At 31.5% G+C, this 19,341-nt stretch overlaps 1 protein-coding gene across 14 annotated transcripts in view; it reads left to right on the forward strand.

The window, feature by feature from the left end:
• Window positions 1-7,812: 7,812 nt before the first annotated feature.
• LOC143067050 (phospholipid scramblase 1-like) overlaps window positions 7,813-19,341 on the forward strand; it is a 31,662-nt gene continuing 20,133 nt past the window's right edge. For 13 of the 14 annotated variants that reach the window (XR_012975832.1, XR_012975835.1, XR_012975836.1 and 10 more), the window contains exons 1-2: window positions 7,813-7,917; window positions 15,754-15,865. Coding sequence is in view for 9 of the 14 variants with exons in the window: in XM_076240040.1 (XP_076096155.1) it covers window positions 15,787-15,865 (79 nt within the window). In the remaining 5 variants the exon portion in view is untranslated. Of the gene's footprint in view, window positions 7,918-11,995; window positions 12,091-15,753; window positions 15,866-19,341 lie in introns of those variants that run through there. The other variant, XR_012975833.1, reaches the window with a different exon arrangement.

Below are 19,341 nucleotides of genomic sequence, written 5' to 3' on the forward strand. Positions count from 1 at the left end.
TTATTGATTTATTTAACTTGAACTTAAAAACTCTGTTTCATTTATTAATATTCAGTCATCACACTGTTTTGAGGGACATCAATCCTATGGCAACATAAACCGTGTATTAAGACTATGTTGAACATATCTATCACATTGAACTTTATTTAGAGGCAATAAAGAGCCTGCGTAGCTCTTCTTGGTCAATGTACCTTTTAAACAAAGGACACCCATGGATTCATGACAAAATTGTGTTTTGGTGATGGTGATGTGTTTGTAGAACTTACTTCACTGAACATTGATGCTTACAATTGTCTCTCTCTATAATAAACTTGGCCTAGAAGTTTAAGAGGAAAATGTTTTGTAAAACTTCACAAAAATTTACAAAATTTACAAATTTTTTTTTAAAAATTGAGTAGAAAGGGCAAAACTCCTTAAGGGGTCAACTGACAATTTTGGTCATGATGGCTTATTTGTAGATCTTAATAACCTAAAACGACAAAATTTCCTTAAAATTACCAATTCAGGGGCAGCAACCCAACAATGGATTGTCCGATTCATCTGAAAATTTCATGGCAGATAGATCTCAACCTGATTAACATGTTTACCTCATTTTTGCTATAAATGCTTTTGTTTCAGACATATAAGCCAAAACCTGCATTTTATCCTATGTTCTATTTTTATACGCCCGTCGTCTTTTAGACGGGACGTATTATGGTATACCGTTGTCCGTCCGTCCGTCGTCCACACTTCGGACAATAACTCAAAAACACTTTCATCAATTTCCATGAAACTTAAGTGAATTGTTTATATCTATTGACGTTAGCTCCCTTTCGTTTTTTTTTAATTTCAGATTTTAAGTTTTGGATTTATGGGGCTTTATTCATAAAAAAAGGGGGATTTTCAACACTTCGGACAATAACTCAAAAAGGCTTTCACCAATGTCCATGAAACTTTGGTGAATTGTTTATATCTATTGATGTAAGCTCCCTTTCAATTTTTATAAATTTCAGATTTTAAGTTTTGGATTTATGGGGCTTTATTCATAAAAAAAGGGGGATTTTCAACACTTCTGACAATAACTGAAAAAGGCTTTCACCAATGTCCATGAAACTTTGGTGAATTGTTTATATCTATTGATGTAAGCTCCCTTTCAATTTTTATAAATTTCAGATTTTACATTTCCGTGTTATGAATTTTTATGCTTAAAAAAGGGGGGATTTTCCAATTTTGGGACAATAACTAACACTTTCACAAAATTTTATGCAACTTTGATAAATTTTTTATATCTATTGACATAAGCTCCCTTTCCATTTTTATAAATTTTAGATTTTACGTTTTCTTAAGTAATGAATTTTTATACTTAAAAAAGGGGGATTTTATGAAACTTTGGTGAATATATTTTATTTAAAATGTAACATCCCTTTTGATTTGTATATATATTTCTAGTTGATCATATAAATTCATTTAAAGCATAAAAGACAAGTTAAAAGAGCAACGGGCGTATCATGCGCTAAAGCGCAGCTCTTTATTAGCAATGTCGACCATCTTGGTTAGTGGGTGGGGTCATCAGACTTATTTTTCAAATTAGATACCCTAGTGATGATTGAGGCAAACTTTGGTAAGCTTTGGCTGAGTAGTTTTAGAGGAAAAGATTTTTGTAAAAGTTAACAGACGACGGACGATGGATGCCAAGTGATGAGAAAAGGACCAGATGAGCTTAAAAAGGATACCAGAGATATAGGACAGTCTGTCTCATATTTTAAATCTACATCTAGAAATTGATATATCCGAGAACAAAACGCAATAAAAGGGATAATTTTAGCTTCCAAATTTTGAGCTCTCCATTTCGATGTTGCACATTCCAGCTGTTTCTGTATATATGGTGTAAATGTCAGTGGGAACCGTATTTCAAACTGTCAATTCTCCACACAGGCACTTGTTTCTATCCATGGGAAGATGCACTATCAATGTATATTTACAAGACTCGTAAATATACATTGATAGTGGATCTTCCCATGGATAGAAACAAGTGCCAGTGTTTCCCCTTTATGATTTCTTTGATAGACAGTTAGGGATTTGTTCCTTATGTCGTAACTACAATACCCCCCCTTTTCACGAATGTGACCTACCAAATTAGACTATTTACCTGATTTGTAATAACATAAGCAACCGGACGGGTGCCATATGTGGAGCAGGATCTGCTTACCCTTCCGGAGAACCTGAGATCACCTCCAGTTTTTGATTTGGTTCGTGTTGCTTAGTCTTTAGTTTTCTGTTGTGTCTTCTGTACTATTATTTGTCTGTTTGTCTTTTTATTTTTAGCCATGGCGTTGTCAGTTTTCTTTTCAATCTTAGAGTTTGAATATCCCTCTGGAATCTTTCGTCCCCCTTATGACTTTCAAAGAGGCTATTTAACCAGTGGTAAAGTTAAAGTCCCCATCAAAGTATTACAGGCTCCAATCATCGCCACTTGATTATCTCCGTCACATATAAGTTCTGATTGTTGTTGCTTCAATGACATCCTCCTTTACCTTGATTGTGATATCATGGTATGAGACTAATCACCGAATATTTACTCTCTGTGAGCAACATGACAGGTGCCACTAGTGGATCAGGATATTCCTACACTTAAGAGGGCCGTAAATTTTTCTGAGATTTTGTTGGGATTTGTCTGGTTGGATTTGTATGTAGTATTTAGTTTGTCTTGCTTTGTTAGTCGTATTTGTCGTGTTGGATTTATATGTAGTATTTAGTTTGTCTTGCTTTGTTAGTCGCATTTGTATGTAGTATTAAGTTTGTCTTGCTTTGTGAGTCGTATTTGTCTTGTTGGATTTGTATGTAGTATTAAGTTTGTCTTTCTTTGTTAGTCGTATTTGTATGTAGTATTAAGTTTGTCTTGCTTTGTTAGTCGTATTTGTATGTAGTATTAAGTTTGTCTTGCTTTGTTAGTCGTATTTGTATATAGTATTAAGTTTGTCTTGCTTTGTTAGTCGCATTTGTATGTAGTATTAAGTTTGTCTTGCTTTGTTAGTCGTATTTGTATGTAGTATTTAATTTGTCTTGCTTTGTTAGTCGTATTTGTATGTAGTATTAAGTTTGTCTTGCTTTGTTAGTCGTATTTGTATGTAGTATTAAGTTTGTCTTGCTTTGTTAGTCGTATTTGTATGTAGTATTTAGTTTGTCTTGCTTTGTTAGTCGTATTTGTATGTAGTATTTAGTTTGTCTTGCTTTGTTAGTCGTATTTTGTCTGGTTGGATTTGTATGTAGTATTAAGTTTGTCTTGCTTTGTTAGTCGTATTTATATGTAGTATTAGTTTGTCTTGCTTTGTTAGTCGTATTTGTATGTAGTATTAAGTTTGTCTTGCTTTGTTAGTCGTATTTGTATGTAGTATTAAGTTTGTCTTGCTTTGTTAGTCGCATTTGTATGTAGTATTAAGTTTGTCTTGCTTTGTTAGTCGTATTTGTATGTAGTATTTAGTTTGTCTTGCTTTGTTAGTCGTATTTGTATGTAGTATTAAGTTTGTCTTGCTTTGTTAGTCGTATTTGTATGTAGTATTAAGTTTGTCTTGCTTTGTTAGTCGTATTTGTATGTAGTATTTAGTTTGTCTTGCTTTGTTAGTCGTATTTTGACTGGTTGGATTTGTATGTAGTATTTAGTTTGTCTTGCTTTGTTAGTCGTATTTGTATGTAGGATTAAGTTTGTCTTGCTTTGTTAGTCGTATTTGTATGTAGTATTAAGTTTGTCTTGCTTTGTTAGTCGTATTTGTATGTAGTATTTAGTTTGTCTTGCTTTGTTAGTCGTATTTGTATGTAGTATTTAGTTTGTCTTGCTTTGTTAGTCGTATTTTGTCTGGTTGGATTTGTATGTAGTATTAAGTTTGTCTTGCTTTGTTAGTCGTATTTGTATGTAGTATTAAGTTTGTCTTGCTTTGTTAGTCGTATTTGTATGTAGTATTAAGTTTGTCTTGCTTTGTTAGTCGTATTTGTATGTAGTATTAAGTTTGTCTTGCTTTGTTAGTCGTATTTGTATGTAGTATTTAGTTTGTCTTGCTTTGTTAGTCGTATTTTGTCTGCTTGGATTTGTATGTAGTATTAAGTTTGTCTTGCTTTGTTAGTCGTATTTGTATGTAGTATTAAGTTTGTCTTGCTTTGTTAGTCGTATTTGTATGTAGTATTAAGTTTGTCTTGCTTTGTTAGTCGTATTTGTATGTAGTATTAAGTTTGTCTTGCTTTGTTAGTCGTATTTGTATGTAGTATTAAGTTTGTCTTGCTTTGTTAGTCGTATTTGTATGTAGTATTAAGTTTGTAATGCTTTGTTAGTCGTATTTGGCATTGCATTGTCAGTGTTTATTGTCTTGTCTGCGACGAAAGTTGCAGTATGTGAGACAGGCATCGTACTACCCGGCGGCTGCTTCTTCTTCCTCCTGTTTAGGAGCACTCGGATGAGACCGATAAATGCTTTTATATGCTGCAGCATAAACTGAACTACTTGTATAAAACTGTATAATTCAGAAGGGAGAAGACCTGGATGCATCATATCTTGAATGCAGATACTTTATGATACAAAGTTTCCGTCAACCATATTTTGATTGCCCTTCGTCCCATTTTCTTGTTCAGCGACTGCTTAAGAGAAGATTTTTTTTTTGTTATTTGAATTTCTCACTTATTATGAGTAATAGGATAATTATATTTGGTATATGGGTTCCTTGCAATATCCTTCGGTCAGATAGCATCTGACCTCGACCCCATTCAATGGAACAGTGATCAAGGTTACAATTACATAATTAGGTTCTTTCTCAAATACTATAAGGATTGTAATGGGTATATGCCAGTCTAGCAGGTTTCTTTTTTCAATGTTAAGTTTTTGTGTTTTAGTCTGGTTTTTTTTCAAGAACTATAAGAAAAAGGTAAACTAAATGTGATGTATGAAATGAATGTAAGGTGCGGAAGCCTGTCTGACATGTATCATCTGACTTTGACCTCATTTTTATGGTTCATTGGTCAAAGTTAATTTTATATTTGTTTTTTCCCTTCTGTTTTTCAAGTACTTTAATCAATATTTCAGCTTTGTTTGGTGAATGGAATGATTGTAAGGTGGAGATATATCTCTGGCAGGTACAATATGCCTTTGACCTCATTTTAATAGTTCATTAGCCAATGTTAAGTTTTTGAATGTTTTTCGATTAGCATACTTAATCGGTCAACTATATTTCGTGTTTACTAAATTGTAAGGTGTATATGTAAGTCTGACACGATTTATCTGACCTTGTCCTCAGTGCCATAGATCTCTAAAAATGTTAAGTTTCTGTAGTTCTTTTCAGAAAAACCTTAATCTTGATAACTTTTTATTTAAAATCAATGGTCAGAAAAGCAGTCAAGACGTTTTAGTGTGTGAACTCGTGTTTACATATCGGGTGTTTAGTGTCCCCTTGATCTTTTACCTTCGCTTTGTTAGTTTGTATAGATACAAGATGTGGTACGAATGCCAATGAGACAACTCTCCATCCAAGTTACATTTTGTAAAAGTAAATCATATATATAGGTCAAAGTACAGTCTTTAACATGAAGCCTTGGATTACACCGAATAGCAAGCTATGAAGGGCCCCAAAAATGACTATATATATAGTGTAAAACCATTCAAACAGGAAAACCAACGGTCTAATAATACTACCAGAAGACCATTACTAGACGTCCAGTAATGGACTTCTGATACTACTATTAAAAGGAAGAGACCAATTTCATTGAGCCGCAACTCCTCTGAAACCATAAAAAGGCGGAAATATTTGTGATATGACGGCATCTTCTAGTTTATATATATAAAAAAAAGAGAAACAAGAAACACTTAAAATGAATGAACCACACCCACAAACGACAACCACTGAATATCAGGTGTCAGGAGAGGTGCAAACGAGTGCGGCCGGTTTAAACGAACCTTCATCCTTACATGAAACAATAGTGTAACATCAAAACATGGACAGACACACTATAAACTTATCAATTGAAATGGCATAACTCAACAAAAAGACATTATAACAAAAAACAAGTGAACATACACTGAACGAATAAATTTGATATATGACACAATGTAAATAAAAAATCAATAAAACAAGGGGTGAGATGTTAAACAATTCCAGAAAGACAAAAAACAAGTGAACATACACTGAACGAATAAATTTGATATATGACAATGTAAATAAAAAATCAATAAAACAAGGGTGAGATGTTAAACAATTTCAGAAAGACCACTATAACCTTGGACAAAAAAGTATCCATTGTTTTTTTTATTTTTTAATTGTTTCATATTTATCCAGGTTAGGGTCTTTTATGATATACTGAACAGTATGTTTATTTTTTTGTGACTGTTCTCAAGACCCTACAGTACCCTATAGTTGTTTACCCTTTCGTCCTTGTTTACTCCTCATTTTATGTAACATTATATATATATAGCACTTAATGTCAGCTGGTTATAATAACTCCAGCTACCAGTTAAAGTGTGATGCGCAACTTGATTAGAGGTGGAAGAAAGCAAAGGGACATTAAAAATTCATCCTTAGTAAAACAGAAACTGACCCTGCTGTTGAATTTAAAGACATTTTAACTGCTCACATACACAGGCACTTGTCTCAGATTTTTTTCCCTCTATATTTTTCCTTTATATTACACAAGATACTTATCTCGCATTTTTGAAAAATGTCAGCCGGTCGCGAAAATCCGTGCAATGCCGATTTCTCGGTTGTCAACCCCACTAAAACTTGTTATATCGAAAATCTTATGCTGAGTTCACACGTAATTCATTCTAATTCGAATTACTATGCACGTCAAATTCTCTTTACTGTCCTAACGACGTTAACTTTTAATTCGTATTCACAAAAGTGTATTTCTAATTAAGAAATAATTCCTTCATGTCATGCTCTATTATCATCTATGCTCATTTTAACATGGATAGGCATTATATTTGTCGATATTTTACACTGAGCACTATTTCGATTCTAATAGGACAAATACAGTATTTTTATAGGTCGAAGCGTGTGTAATTACCATAAAAACGTTTGGCCGTTCCCGTTTCCTCCTCAAGGAGTCATAAAGATATATAATAAAAGTTTATGTTAGCTGTTTAAATGTATATATTTTAAAGGATAACGATGGAAATAAAGTTAATATAAACAGTAAGTTCGTGCTCATGCGTCAAACATATTTTGTGCTCATTAGAACACGGCTTTGTTTACAAAGCGTAATAATGACGTCATATTAAAATGCAAATTAGACTAGTAATTCGAATTCGCCAATTCGAATAAATTCGAATTAAAAAAGAAGAGTGTGAACCCGATTTGCGAATTTGATTCGAATTTAATTCGGATTAAATGTCCGTGTGGACGAGGCATAAGTTGATTTTTCTACACAACCGACGCAAGTATTATAACGTGAGTTATTTTTTCCGGTATACATATTTTTTTCAAACTTTTTTTTTTTTTGGGGGGGGGGGGGCGTATTTTAAATCTTGATTTAATGAAATAAAAAAAATAATATTATCTCTTTTGTTGCATTTTTAACAAAGCTTTCGCATACATAGCGAATGGTACAAAAAAAAAAAAAAATTAAAAAAAAATAAAAAAAAAAATAAAAAATTAAAAATTAAAGATTAAAAAAAAAAAAAAATAAAAAATCACAGATTAAGAATAAAAAATAAATAAAAAAATAAAAAATAAAATTTATTTAAAAATGATAAATACATAAGTGCAGTAGTCAGTATAAATGTATTGACGATTGAAGTATAAAACCAGCTTAATAAATAAATAAATGTCCGGTTTCAATTTCACGAATAATTTTGCATAAACACCGATAACAAGGGGAGATAATTCACAGGAATACGGTGCACCCTCAAAACCACGCCCAAAATTTGTTTGTAAACAAGTTTCATTTGGAATTGACATTTTAGTAAGTTTTTGTCTAATATAATGTAGTATGGAATTACCACTCAGTTATTTGTAACTAATAACAAAAAGTAATGTATAACAAATAAAATACGTAAGCATGGTAGATGGAGAAAATGCCAAAAATTAAAGTCCAGAGACTACACCCCAAAAATTAAATGGTAAATACCCCCAAAAATAACAAAATGATTTTAATTATGAAAAATCAACATGTTTGAACAACCTCTCAAATGAGGTATATTCCTAAGATTAGGGACTGTCCTTCAGAAAAGCGGCCAAAATGACTGTTGTAGAAAAGAAAAAGAAAAATTTTGATTTTTTAACTTGAAAGGGAAAAAATCATATTGACAACTGGTTAATCTGGCTTCATATTACTATTTAGTTTTGTATTGAGAAAATTCACTACACAAGGCTAGCTTGACAAATGTTTTGTTTTATCATCTGCTTTTAAAGATGAACTTTCAGACCAAATAAACCGTAACGTATTTACACTTTCAGACCAAATAAATGTATTTACACTTTTGGTATTTAGCTGCGAATGCTAGTCAATTCTTTCCAAGTGGGATTCGTTCCTAGCCAGTTCGTTCCAGATTTGGACAATTCATACCAAGTCAATTGTCAATTCGTTCCAAGTGATTTAGTTTATTATTAATCAGACTTACCAATTTGTTCCAACTTTTTTTGATAATGTAGAATTATATGTCCGTATATCACTGTATTTGTGTAAATCAACCTACAGTGCATGGCAAAAATCGGCAATTCCTTGTCAATTTTTTTATATATATATATATATATCATGTATATATGTCATATAAAAGATCGTTTTTCATTAATAACTTTGAAACCTTTTATGGTTCGATTTTAACAAAAAATTGGTTGAAAAACGCAGATATATGTGTATAATATTTAAGAAATAATTCATGGAAGCCATAGATTGTTGGAAATTTACACATGGCTTGGGCCGTGATATTCGAATTTTATCCTGAGCGTTAGCGAGGGATAAAATTAACGAATATCACGGCCCAGGCCATGTGTAAATTTCCAACAATCTATGGCTTCCATGAATTATTTCGATTCTAATAGGTCAAATACGGTCATTAAAAAACTGAAGCGAGGGTGGGTATGCTGTGTATGTGGCTGTTCTTTTTTACTCCCTGTTAGATAAAGCTCAAATATCTTTATAAATATGTAACTTGCGTAGGTTATTTCGAGAATAACTGCTAGAAAAAAACTTTTTCATTCTTTAAGTTCTCAAACCCAACATTTGTCATTTTTAATTTACATGTTTTTCTCGTAAGCTTCCGTCAAATTAAAAGTTGACATTTTGTAACTAAGGAGCCGCCATGTTGACTTGCTGAAATGGGTAAATATGCGACTTATGCAATAGAATAGAAAACAAAACAAAACCTACCTCAAAAAATCAGTTTTAATACAATATCATACGAATTCCGATGGTTCACGTAACAGAAAACTTTCAAGTTTAGCAGTTTTGTATGACGTCATGTTTTGAAATGACTTAAATGCGCCAAAAAGATTAATAGACTTTCGCGGAATTTTATTTAATTTTTATTTTGTTGATTTCTCCGAGCTCTTGTGCATTACTTCTTTTTATTATGCATACGAATAAGAATAAAAGTTACTTTGTCTTTTTTAATTGCACTTTTTAAAACAATAAAATCGGCAAAGGATCTGCAAATAGGTTCCAATACATTTAGATTTACGTGGGAAGGATATTGTAACAGCCATTATTATGCATATCTCTGAGTCTGCGCTAAGTATATTTTATCGAGAATTTTATCACAGTGTTGTTTACAAAGCTAAAGAAGCACGTCATATTAGAATTGTTTATTTAGTCATACATTTTTTGGCCGGGTTGTCTTTGTTTTTATTTTTTTTCCTTTTTTCCGGTCAACTTGTATCATATTTCGTAACTGAGACTACTGTAAGTAGAAAATCTAAATGTCTTATGCAATAAAAAATAATCTAAATGTCTTATGCAATAAAAAATAAGTTTAAGGTTTAGGGATAATCTAAATGTCTTATGCAATAAAAAATAAGTTTAAGGTTTGTATCCTTTAGTATTTATGAACAAAACGATGACACCAAAACACACGAAGATTCCATAATGGAATATAAAAATAATATATGGAATTAGAAATCTTTTAGAACATTTATGTTTCAATTTTTTTTTCATTGGTTTGAAAGAAGTTGACCTATCAAAAATATGTATCATAATTCCACACTTCCAAGCCCATACTTTTGTTTTTTTTTTATCTTTCTTTGAAGTTACTTTTTTTCGGTTTTGTACAGGAAACTGAGTAAAATTTATCTTTCCTCCCAATAAATAAACCATAGATTTTTTTTTAGATAGGTATTTAAATGTATATAAGTACAGCCTCAAAAATTAAACTAATAAGGCTATTAAAATGGTTAATATTGTTTAATATTGTTCTTGAATAAGTTGGAACAAACTGACCAGTTTTTGAAAAAAGCTTTTTAGTTGTGACATCAAATGTTTTGAATTTATGATGTCAAAGTTTACGGGAACCTGTGTGGTTATATGTAATGGCGGACAAATTTGCATACAAGGGTAAATATGTCTATTTAGACTAGTACACTGTAACTATGTTGTCTTGGGATTTGCCGTCAGTGGCGGAACCAGAGGGGGGTTCTAGGGGTTGGAACCTCTCTATTTTTGGGACGATTAATGCATTTAAATGGGGACATACAGTTAATAAAAATGGCAATAGATATAGGAAGATGTGGTGTGCAATGCCTATTTGTTTTGTCTAGAGTGAAAGTAATTCAACATTCTGATAAGGTCAGTTAGTCAAGATTACTGGCAGACTGTGAATCAGCTGTGAAACTGTACGAGTTTGATTTTCCTTGAAGTCTTGAATCAGTTTATATTCTGGAGGACTTGAAGCTTGAAAGAATAATACATGGCAAAATCTGTATCATATGTCGTATCATCCTGAGACATCAATATCAGTGTGATACAGCATGTGATACAGATTTTGCCATGTATTATACGCTTTATCATATATTTCAACAGAAGAGTATTATATTATATGAACTGTTTTCTGATCCATAGCACTGGGTTACCTTCAGTTCTACTTTTGTCTTGTTTCAAAGGCCTTAAAAGAACTGCTCAATTACTTATCCGAAGCACCTGGGTTACCTTACAATTTGCGTGCTGTTGTTTTAAAAATATTTTGTTTATTATTGTATTTATTTGTGTGTTTTGTATTTTTATGCCCCACCTACGATAGTAGAGGGGCATTATGTTATCTGGTCTGTGCCTCCGTTCTTCCGTCCGTCCGTCCGTCTGTGGTTCCGTTCGTCCGTCCAGGTTAAAGTTTTTGGTCAAGGTAGTTTTTGATGAAGCTGAAGTCCAATCAACTTGAAACTTAGTACACTTGTTGCTTATGAGATAATCTTTCTAATTTTTAAGCCAAATTAGACTTTTGACCCAATTTCAATGTCCAGTGAACATAGAAAATGAAAGTGCGAGTGGGGCATCCGTGTACTTTGGACACATTCTTGTTTATAGATGCATTTAGTGTGCCAATAAATATGAAAACTTGACGTTCGTGACGTCACATACCAAACAATGACGTCATTCAAAAAATTTACCTATTTTGAGGAAAATTTTTCTTTAGCAAAAAAAACAAAAAAAAACTGACTTTATGTAAAAAAAAAAAAAAATAGTGGTGTGATAAAGGGTATGCGATAAAGGGTGCGCATCAAAGTTATGCGATATGGATTAAACAGCAGGCTATTTATCAAATGTGCAAAACTACTGTATTTACTACTAAACATATGATAAATACATGTATAGTACATGTACATTATATGTATTGATAATTTGCAATACATTTTGATAAATTTACTTTCTATAAATTAAATCCGACTATTTAAATTTTCACGTATGATTTTAATTGTACTTGTTCAATGTAATATAAGTTTAATTTAGTAAAAATAAAAATGTCGCGAATTAAGTGTCCATTTAAATCAGACGTGAGTGTTAAAGACATGACGTAAAGTATGTTGTTCCAGTATCTAGGCACAATAGTAAATAAAGAGTTTTCAATTGTATATTAAAAAACCGGCAGATAATCTATAATTAGCTCACAGGTCAATAACCAATATCTCTAGGTTAATATCAGCCATTCAGGTAAGAGGATAAATTGGTTTCAGATGATAATTGATAAAATAATGTAAATTTGTCACATTTGTAGAAACTAAATGATCAATTAATAGACATGTTTAACTTGTGCTTGTAAATAAGTTATTACAACATATACAAGCTAAATTTTGAAATGATACCAAGTAAGATATAATACTTGTAGAACAGGTAACTGAGGTTGTACCTTTAAAACAGTTTTTTGTTAATGCATAAACTGGCTTTATAATAAGTGCTCTTTGTGAGTTTAAAATGCATTTACATTTACCTCATTTATTTCAGTGGCGTATCCAGAACTTTTCATAAAGGGGGGCCGCTGACTGACCTAAGGGGGGCTGCTCCAATCATGCTTCAGTGATTCCCTATATAATCAACCAATTACTTTCCACTAAAAATAAACCGCATAAGCCTAAAAAGGTGTTCCAAATATTTAAATATTATATAAAGAAATGATGAAACATGGCAATTACACATGTATTTATAAAGTATTAACACTGTCATGAGGAAGGTATTACATAAGACCTATTTTATAATCCCTTCTTTTCAACCACCATTTAAAGTGTGTAAACATGTACATTGTACTGCACAGAAGTTCTCCTACATTGATTATTTGAGCTATAACTGAATTGAAGGAAGTTTAATTAAAATGGGGAAACTCATTGGCCCTACACATATATTATAGAATAGAAACCTGTAAAAATTTAAAAATTAAACAATTGTTTAGTTTATTTGGAGTACTAGAAAAGAACTCTCTAGCTAGGTTATGTATGAACACCATGACAAATGATAAAAGCCTGATCATATGCTGCCAATGAGACTATTCATTGTGGTGTGGAGTCAACAAAACTCTTTTGAACCAACACAAGTAACAATGTCCGAAAGTAATCTTTATATTAAGTTTATATTTCTTAGCTGCTTATATAATTATTACCAAAGGGTTGTTGGGGTACAAATGTATACATTGTAATTGTTTGGGTTGACATTTAAACTTCTTTAATCCAGCATTGGAGCTTTTAGGGGTGGGGCACCAGTGGCGGATCAAGAACTTTTCCTAAGGAGGGGCCCGCTGACTGACCTAAGGGGGGCCCGCTCCAGTCATGCTTCAATGATTCCCTATATAGTCAACCAAATTTTTCCCATGAAAGCTAGGGGGGCCCAGGCCCCTGGATCCGCCTATGGGCAGTTTCATCCTATTATGATAAGGATTCATATGTGTAGCTTAAACAGAACCTCTCCCTTTTCATATATTTTGATTGTATTTTTTTTTATTAGAAATATACTTTTAGCTATAATCATGAATGGTGATTATGTTATTTTATAGATGAATAAATTTGACAAATATCTAATGCATTAATCATATTCATTATTGATAACTGGTTTTAATCATACATGTACATTTATTTTTATGTAGAGTACTGACATGTGACAAGTTTCAGGTTCTGATATGATTATCATATATATTATAAATATTTGTTTCCATTATTCATGTTATTATTCATGGGATACAAATGTTTGTGCATTATGTGGGTATAGGTGAACCACAAATTTCCCATAGGCTTGTATACTGCAAATTTTTCTAAACCTTGAAATCAAATATCCATGAAACTAGCCATATATTTCATCCTACTTTCTCACCCTTACCACCATACATTAACAAGCTTGAATAAGCTAACTATTACAGCATGTACAGAGACTAAAGCCTCCCACTCATTAAATAGTAGGTACATATAGTCACTCCTTGATTTGCTCAAAATTTAGTATTCTGTTCATTTGTTTGAAGACTTTTTTTTTCTATTTGACAAATTCCATTGTGTCATGATTTTTTCTGTCTTTCTCTAATATGCATGCTTTTATTTTGTCACATAAGTTTGTCAAAAGTTCAGGAATCGCAAACAAAGTTGTTACTGAATTTAAAAAGTCTGATGCAAGATATATCTGTCTAGTTTTCTATCAAACCCTGTATGAACAAACTTTGTATCCACAACTACACTTAAAGCACTTGATAGCTTGAACAAGTTTATAGTTACAGTGGGATGATACCTTGTACATTGTATGAAGACGATTCATGATAACAAATATCTGTAGAATTAAATAGGCAGCCATTATATAATATGGAACAAACATGTGTACTCCACTCGTACTCCACAATAAAATAGGCAGCCATTATATAATATGGAACAAACATGTGTAATCCAGAATAAAATGTATAATACCAATTTCACAAATGAGCATCAAATTTTCTTAGATAATTTTTAGCACTTTAGTAGAACATGATGCTATGTTGCTGAAGATGGAAACATCTAGGAAACATCATGTATGGCAGATAGGATTTTATTTGTAACTTTAGGAGTCTATAAGGATGGCTGTATTAATTTTAAGGATCCTCATCATTTTAAATAATTCAAAAGTAAAAGCAAAAATTTCCTGTTAAAAGGAAGGTTAAAACTATTGAATAAAATGATATCCTCTCCTTTAGTACATATTAAATTAAGATGGAAAGTTACTGATTAAATTTGCAAACACTTGTTCTAAACTTCATAACAAAAGAACAAAGTAAGGCTTGTTAATCATGGTGGCAGTAGTGGGGAAATCACTTAAACAAATTTTTTTTTCAAACAATTGTTTAAAAATATTTTTGAAACCATTGTTTAAAAAACATTTCTTAATTCCCTGAAATAGTCGTACATGTAGGACATGCTGTGAATTCATTATCATTCGTGGAATAGCAATTATTGTGGATTTTTCAGGTATAGGTACATTTGTACATTACAACATTTAAAAACACAAATTTAAGATGAAATAGCATTGAAAATACAGTTTTCCTCAATCCTCTATATTTGGTAGCCACAAAAGTAAATGAATTTACAGTGTATTTATTATCATTTTTAATTTAAAATTGCTAGAATGTACATTAACAATGATATGGAGCATAAAAGTAAAGGTAAATAGACGGCATCATGTTTTAAAAGAAGTTATTACTAGAAATTTATATATTTTGATGAGGTTTCTTCCTGAATGGAACAGGCACACTTTCTTTTCAGATGATGATAATTTTATATATCCTCCATTTTACAGAGGTCATATATATAGTGTACAACCTCTAACCTATAGATGTCATTACTGTTGTTTGTTTGTTTGCCGTTGGATCTCATTGAAACATTCTCCAAATTATTAACGCATACCATCATAATTTTAAAAAAAAACATGAAAAATTTTAAGATTTTAATGTCTGCTGTAAATGTTGGTATAAATGACATAAAGCAGTGTTTATTTCTGTCAGGAATTATTTAAGGAATGACTGTAATATTTTTTCTGTCTATGAAGAAATAACATAAAAAATTTGGTGCACACTGAATAACGCGCGAAGCGGGTTATTTAACAGTGTGCACCACATTTTTTATGTTATTTCGAATAGACAGAAAAAATATTACAGTCATTTCTTATAATTTAATTTTAAATTCCATTTTATACCGTAGAAAACCATGAAAAAACGTTGATGACGTCACGGTCACATGACTAAATTATGTCTATGGGCTCATAACAAAATAACGTCAGCCAATCAGAAGACGCGTTACATCCAAAATTAAATTATTCTGCTATATGAATAAAAATATAAAACATGCAATTTATGTATTCATATATTTTATTTTTCAGTATTTTTGGAAATAAGAAATAATAAAATAAAGAATGTCCTATCCAAAGGCAGAAATGGCAGCTGGTGCAGTTCCCCCAGGTCCTGCCCCTGTTGTGGCACAGCCTGGAGCAGGTAGGAAACTTTTTATAATATCTTAATCTGTCTCAAACATTCGTGTCAAATTATGTCTGAAGACTATTTTTGGGTCTTACTTGGGATGTTGGACATCAGAGGGCAGTACATTATAGAAACCACAATAAATTGCTGACGACTTTGGTGCAGAAGATTTTATCTGAATATTGCCCCAAGGAAAAAATAAATAAATTGGAAGTTAGAGCAATTTTGAACTACCTATTTTAAGTCTATTGAAAACATCCGTGTCTGTTGTTTACTTTTCAGTCAACACTGCACAATAAGAAAAAAATGTCAAACATTCAAATAACTTGTTATATTTTATATCTTCTTGGGTTAATGTTTACTTCTATTCACAAAAATAAAAACCACATGAATTTCCAAACTTAATCAAATAGTTATTACAATGAAATAAACACCTAAGTTGCTGTTTAAAGGTATGCAGCAGATAAATTTACAAATGATGGCAGGTGAGATCTGCAATAGTGTGCAGCTAATATTTATCTTGTAACGGGTAAACTCATTGTATACTTACATCTACATATCAATGTATACATGGGAACTTCAGTTGTCAGAATTTATTTGTCATTTGTATTAGTTAACCCACTGAAACAGTTCAACTCTCATTTGAAATTATGAAAATATTTTTATATTTTAAGTGAAGGGGGCATTAAGTTTTATCTTGTCCGTCTGTCCATTCATCAGTACCTCCAAAAAATGTTTTCCTTTCTCTAACTTCAGTTTATCTCAACTAAATGGTATGAAACTTATACATAATGTTTACTACAACAAAATACTGATCAAGTATGAACTTTTGGGGGCTTCACTTTAACTGTTCTAGAGTTATGCCCTTCACAAAAGGAAAAATTGCTGAATTTTTCGTTTTAGTTCTCTAAATTAAGTTTGCATCAACCAAATTTATGAAACTTTTACACAATACTTATTACCACAAAACTCAGATCAAGTACAAATTTGGATAGGGTCACTTTTACTGTTTTTCAGTTATGTCCCTTTATAACATTATAGTCATCATATGAAATGCAAGCAGGACATCATCTTTGTCTCATGGACACATTCCCGTTTATTTTTTCTCCAGTGTTTGACCATTGAAGTTTTACTGTATATTAACTTCATTTTAACTCTCATGTTGTCATATTGTAACAGCTTATTGCTAATGCTATTAGTGGTTCCTTCTGTTACTTATGTCTGTATACGGGAATCTTCTATGTGAGAGTTTAAACTATTTATGATCATCTGGACCTAAGTTGTGGCAAATATCTTGCAGTTACATCTACAGAAATTTCGAATTTTGAAAAATAGAAATGTCACAAAACTTACTGAATTTTTTAGTCCTTGTTATTAATTTCACTAGGCAACATATATGTTTATATTGATCAGATGATCTGCACATTTATATTGTGCAATACCAGCAAGGAGACACACTGTTTAATTCAAAATTTGTTTAATAGTTATTGAGTAAAGCAAAATAGCCAAAAAGCTTCACATTGTGTCAAGCAAGCAATATTTTATAATATCTTTATGAAAAAAAAACTACAGAGTGACTAAACAAAGTGGTAAAGGTACAAGTAAGTACTCAATGAACATATGATAATGTTCAGTACTATAGATAGATATAGGAAGATGTGGTATGAGTGTCAATGAGACTACTCTCCATCCAAATAACCAGAATCTACAGTTGTACGAGAAAGTACAGAAATACATGTAGCAAGTTGCTTATCACAGTTACAATGCCAAAATGAATATTCGAAAACTTAGTTGATACAATTACAAATGAACTATTAAATAGCAAGCTAACATAAAGATGATCAATGAAGAAATACAAATGTGCACACATTTATATTTTAAAATTGTTTTTAAATTTTGATGCTGTCTTAAATTTGCTTGTGTTTAAATTTTAAGCTTCATCTGATGGTATGCTAGCTATATATATAGCATGATGCTATGTAGAGGCATACAATGGTATGCTAGCATGATGCTATGTAGAGGCATACAATGGTATGCTAGCATGATGCTATGTAGAGGCATACAATGGTATGCTAGCATGATGCTATGTAGAGGCATACAATGGTCCTATGCATGCTGGTGTACAACAAGATTCCAATTGTTGTTCATTCATTTTACATCTAACTCTGTTGTTTTGGTTTAATATTAAGTAAACAATTTAATTAAAAGCTGATTTAAAGTAATAAGAAACTTTGTCTACATATATTTTATAAAATAATGCTGTGCCACCAGAGACATATATTTTATAAAATTATGATGTGCCACCAGAGACATATATTTTGTAAAATTATGATGTGCCACCAGAGACATATATTTTATAAAATAATGATGTGCCACCAGAGACATATATTTTATAAAATAATGCTGTGCCACCAGAGACATATATTTTATAAAATTATGATGTGCCACCAGAGACATATATTTTATAAAATAATGATGTGCCACCAGAGACATATATTTTATAAAATAATGATGTGCCACCAGAGACATATATTTTATAAAATAATGCTGTGCCACCAGAGACATATATTTTATAAAATTATGATGTGCCACCAGAGACATATATTTTATAAAATAATGATGTGCCACCAGAGACATATATTTTATAAAATAATGATGTGCCACCAGAGACATATATTTTATAAAATAATGATGTGCCACCAGAGACATATATTTTATAAAATAATGATGTGCCACCAGAGACATATATTTTATAAAATTATGATGTGCCACCAGAGACATATATTTTGTAAAATTATGATGTGCCACCAGAGACATATATTTTATAAAATAATGATGTGCCACCAGAGACATATATTTTATAAAATTATGATGTGCCACCAGAGACATATATTTTATAAAATAATGATGTGCCACCAGAGACATATATTTTATAAAATAATGCTGTGCCACCAGAGACATATATTTTATAAAATTATGATGTGCCACCAGAGACATATATTTTATAAAATAATGATGTGCCACCAGAGACATATATTTTATAAAATAATGATGTGCCACCAGAGACATATATTTTGTAAAATTATGATGTGCCACCAGAGACATTTTATTACAAATGGATTTAATGTATGTCTCTGGTGCCACTAAATCATCCTCGTAGTTAGTTTTTCGTCTGATTGTCTTACTAACAATGTTACACTAACCGTTAGCTACATGCTTTTATTGTGAAATTACTCCTCCTTTTCCTTTTGGTGTTATGAATAAAAATTCAATCAAGAAGTATATTGCACTATATGTTTACAATGAAAATAAAAAATAAGGCATGATTTGAATTCGAATTTGTTTTGCTCAAAATCAATATTTGTTTTTTTGGTTATTTTCTAAGGTAAAAAGCATGTTGATCTTCCCATGTGCATGTACAGTATCAAGGCATTCCTTTTAAAATAGCAATATAACTCTGATTTTTTGGTTCTTTTTAATGTACTCTTGCG

Source organism: Mytilus galloprovincialis, chromosome 3 (genome assembly GCF_965363235.1).
Source record: "Mytilus galloprovincialis chromosome 3, xbMytGall1.hap1.1, whole genome shotgun sequence".
Taxonomy (NCBI): domain Eukaryota; kingdom Metazoa; phylum Mollusca; class Bivalvia; order Mytilida; family Mytilidae; genus Mytilus; species Mytilus galloprovincialis.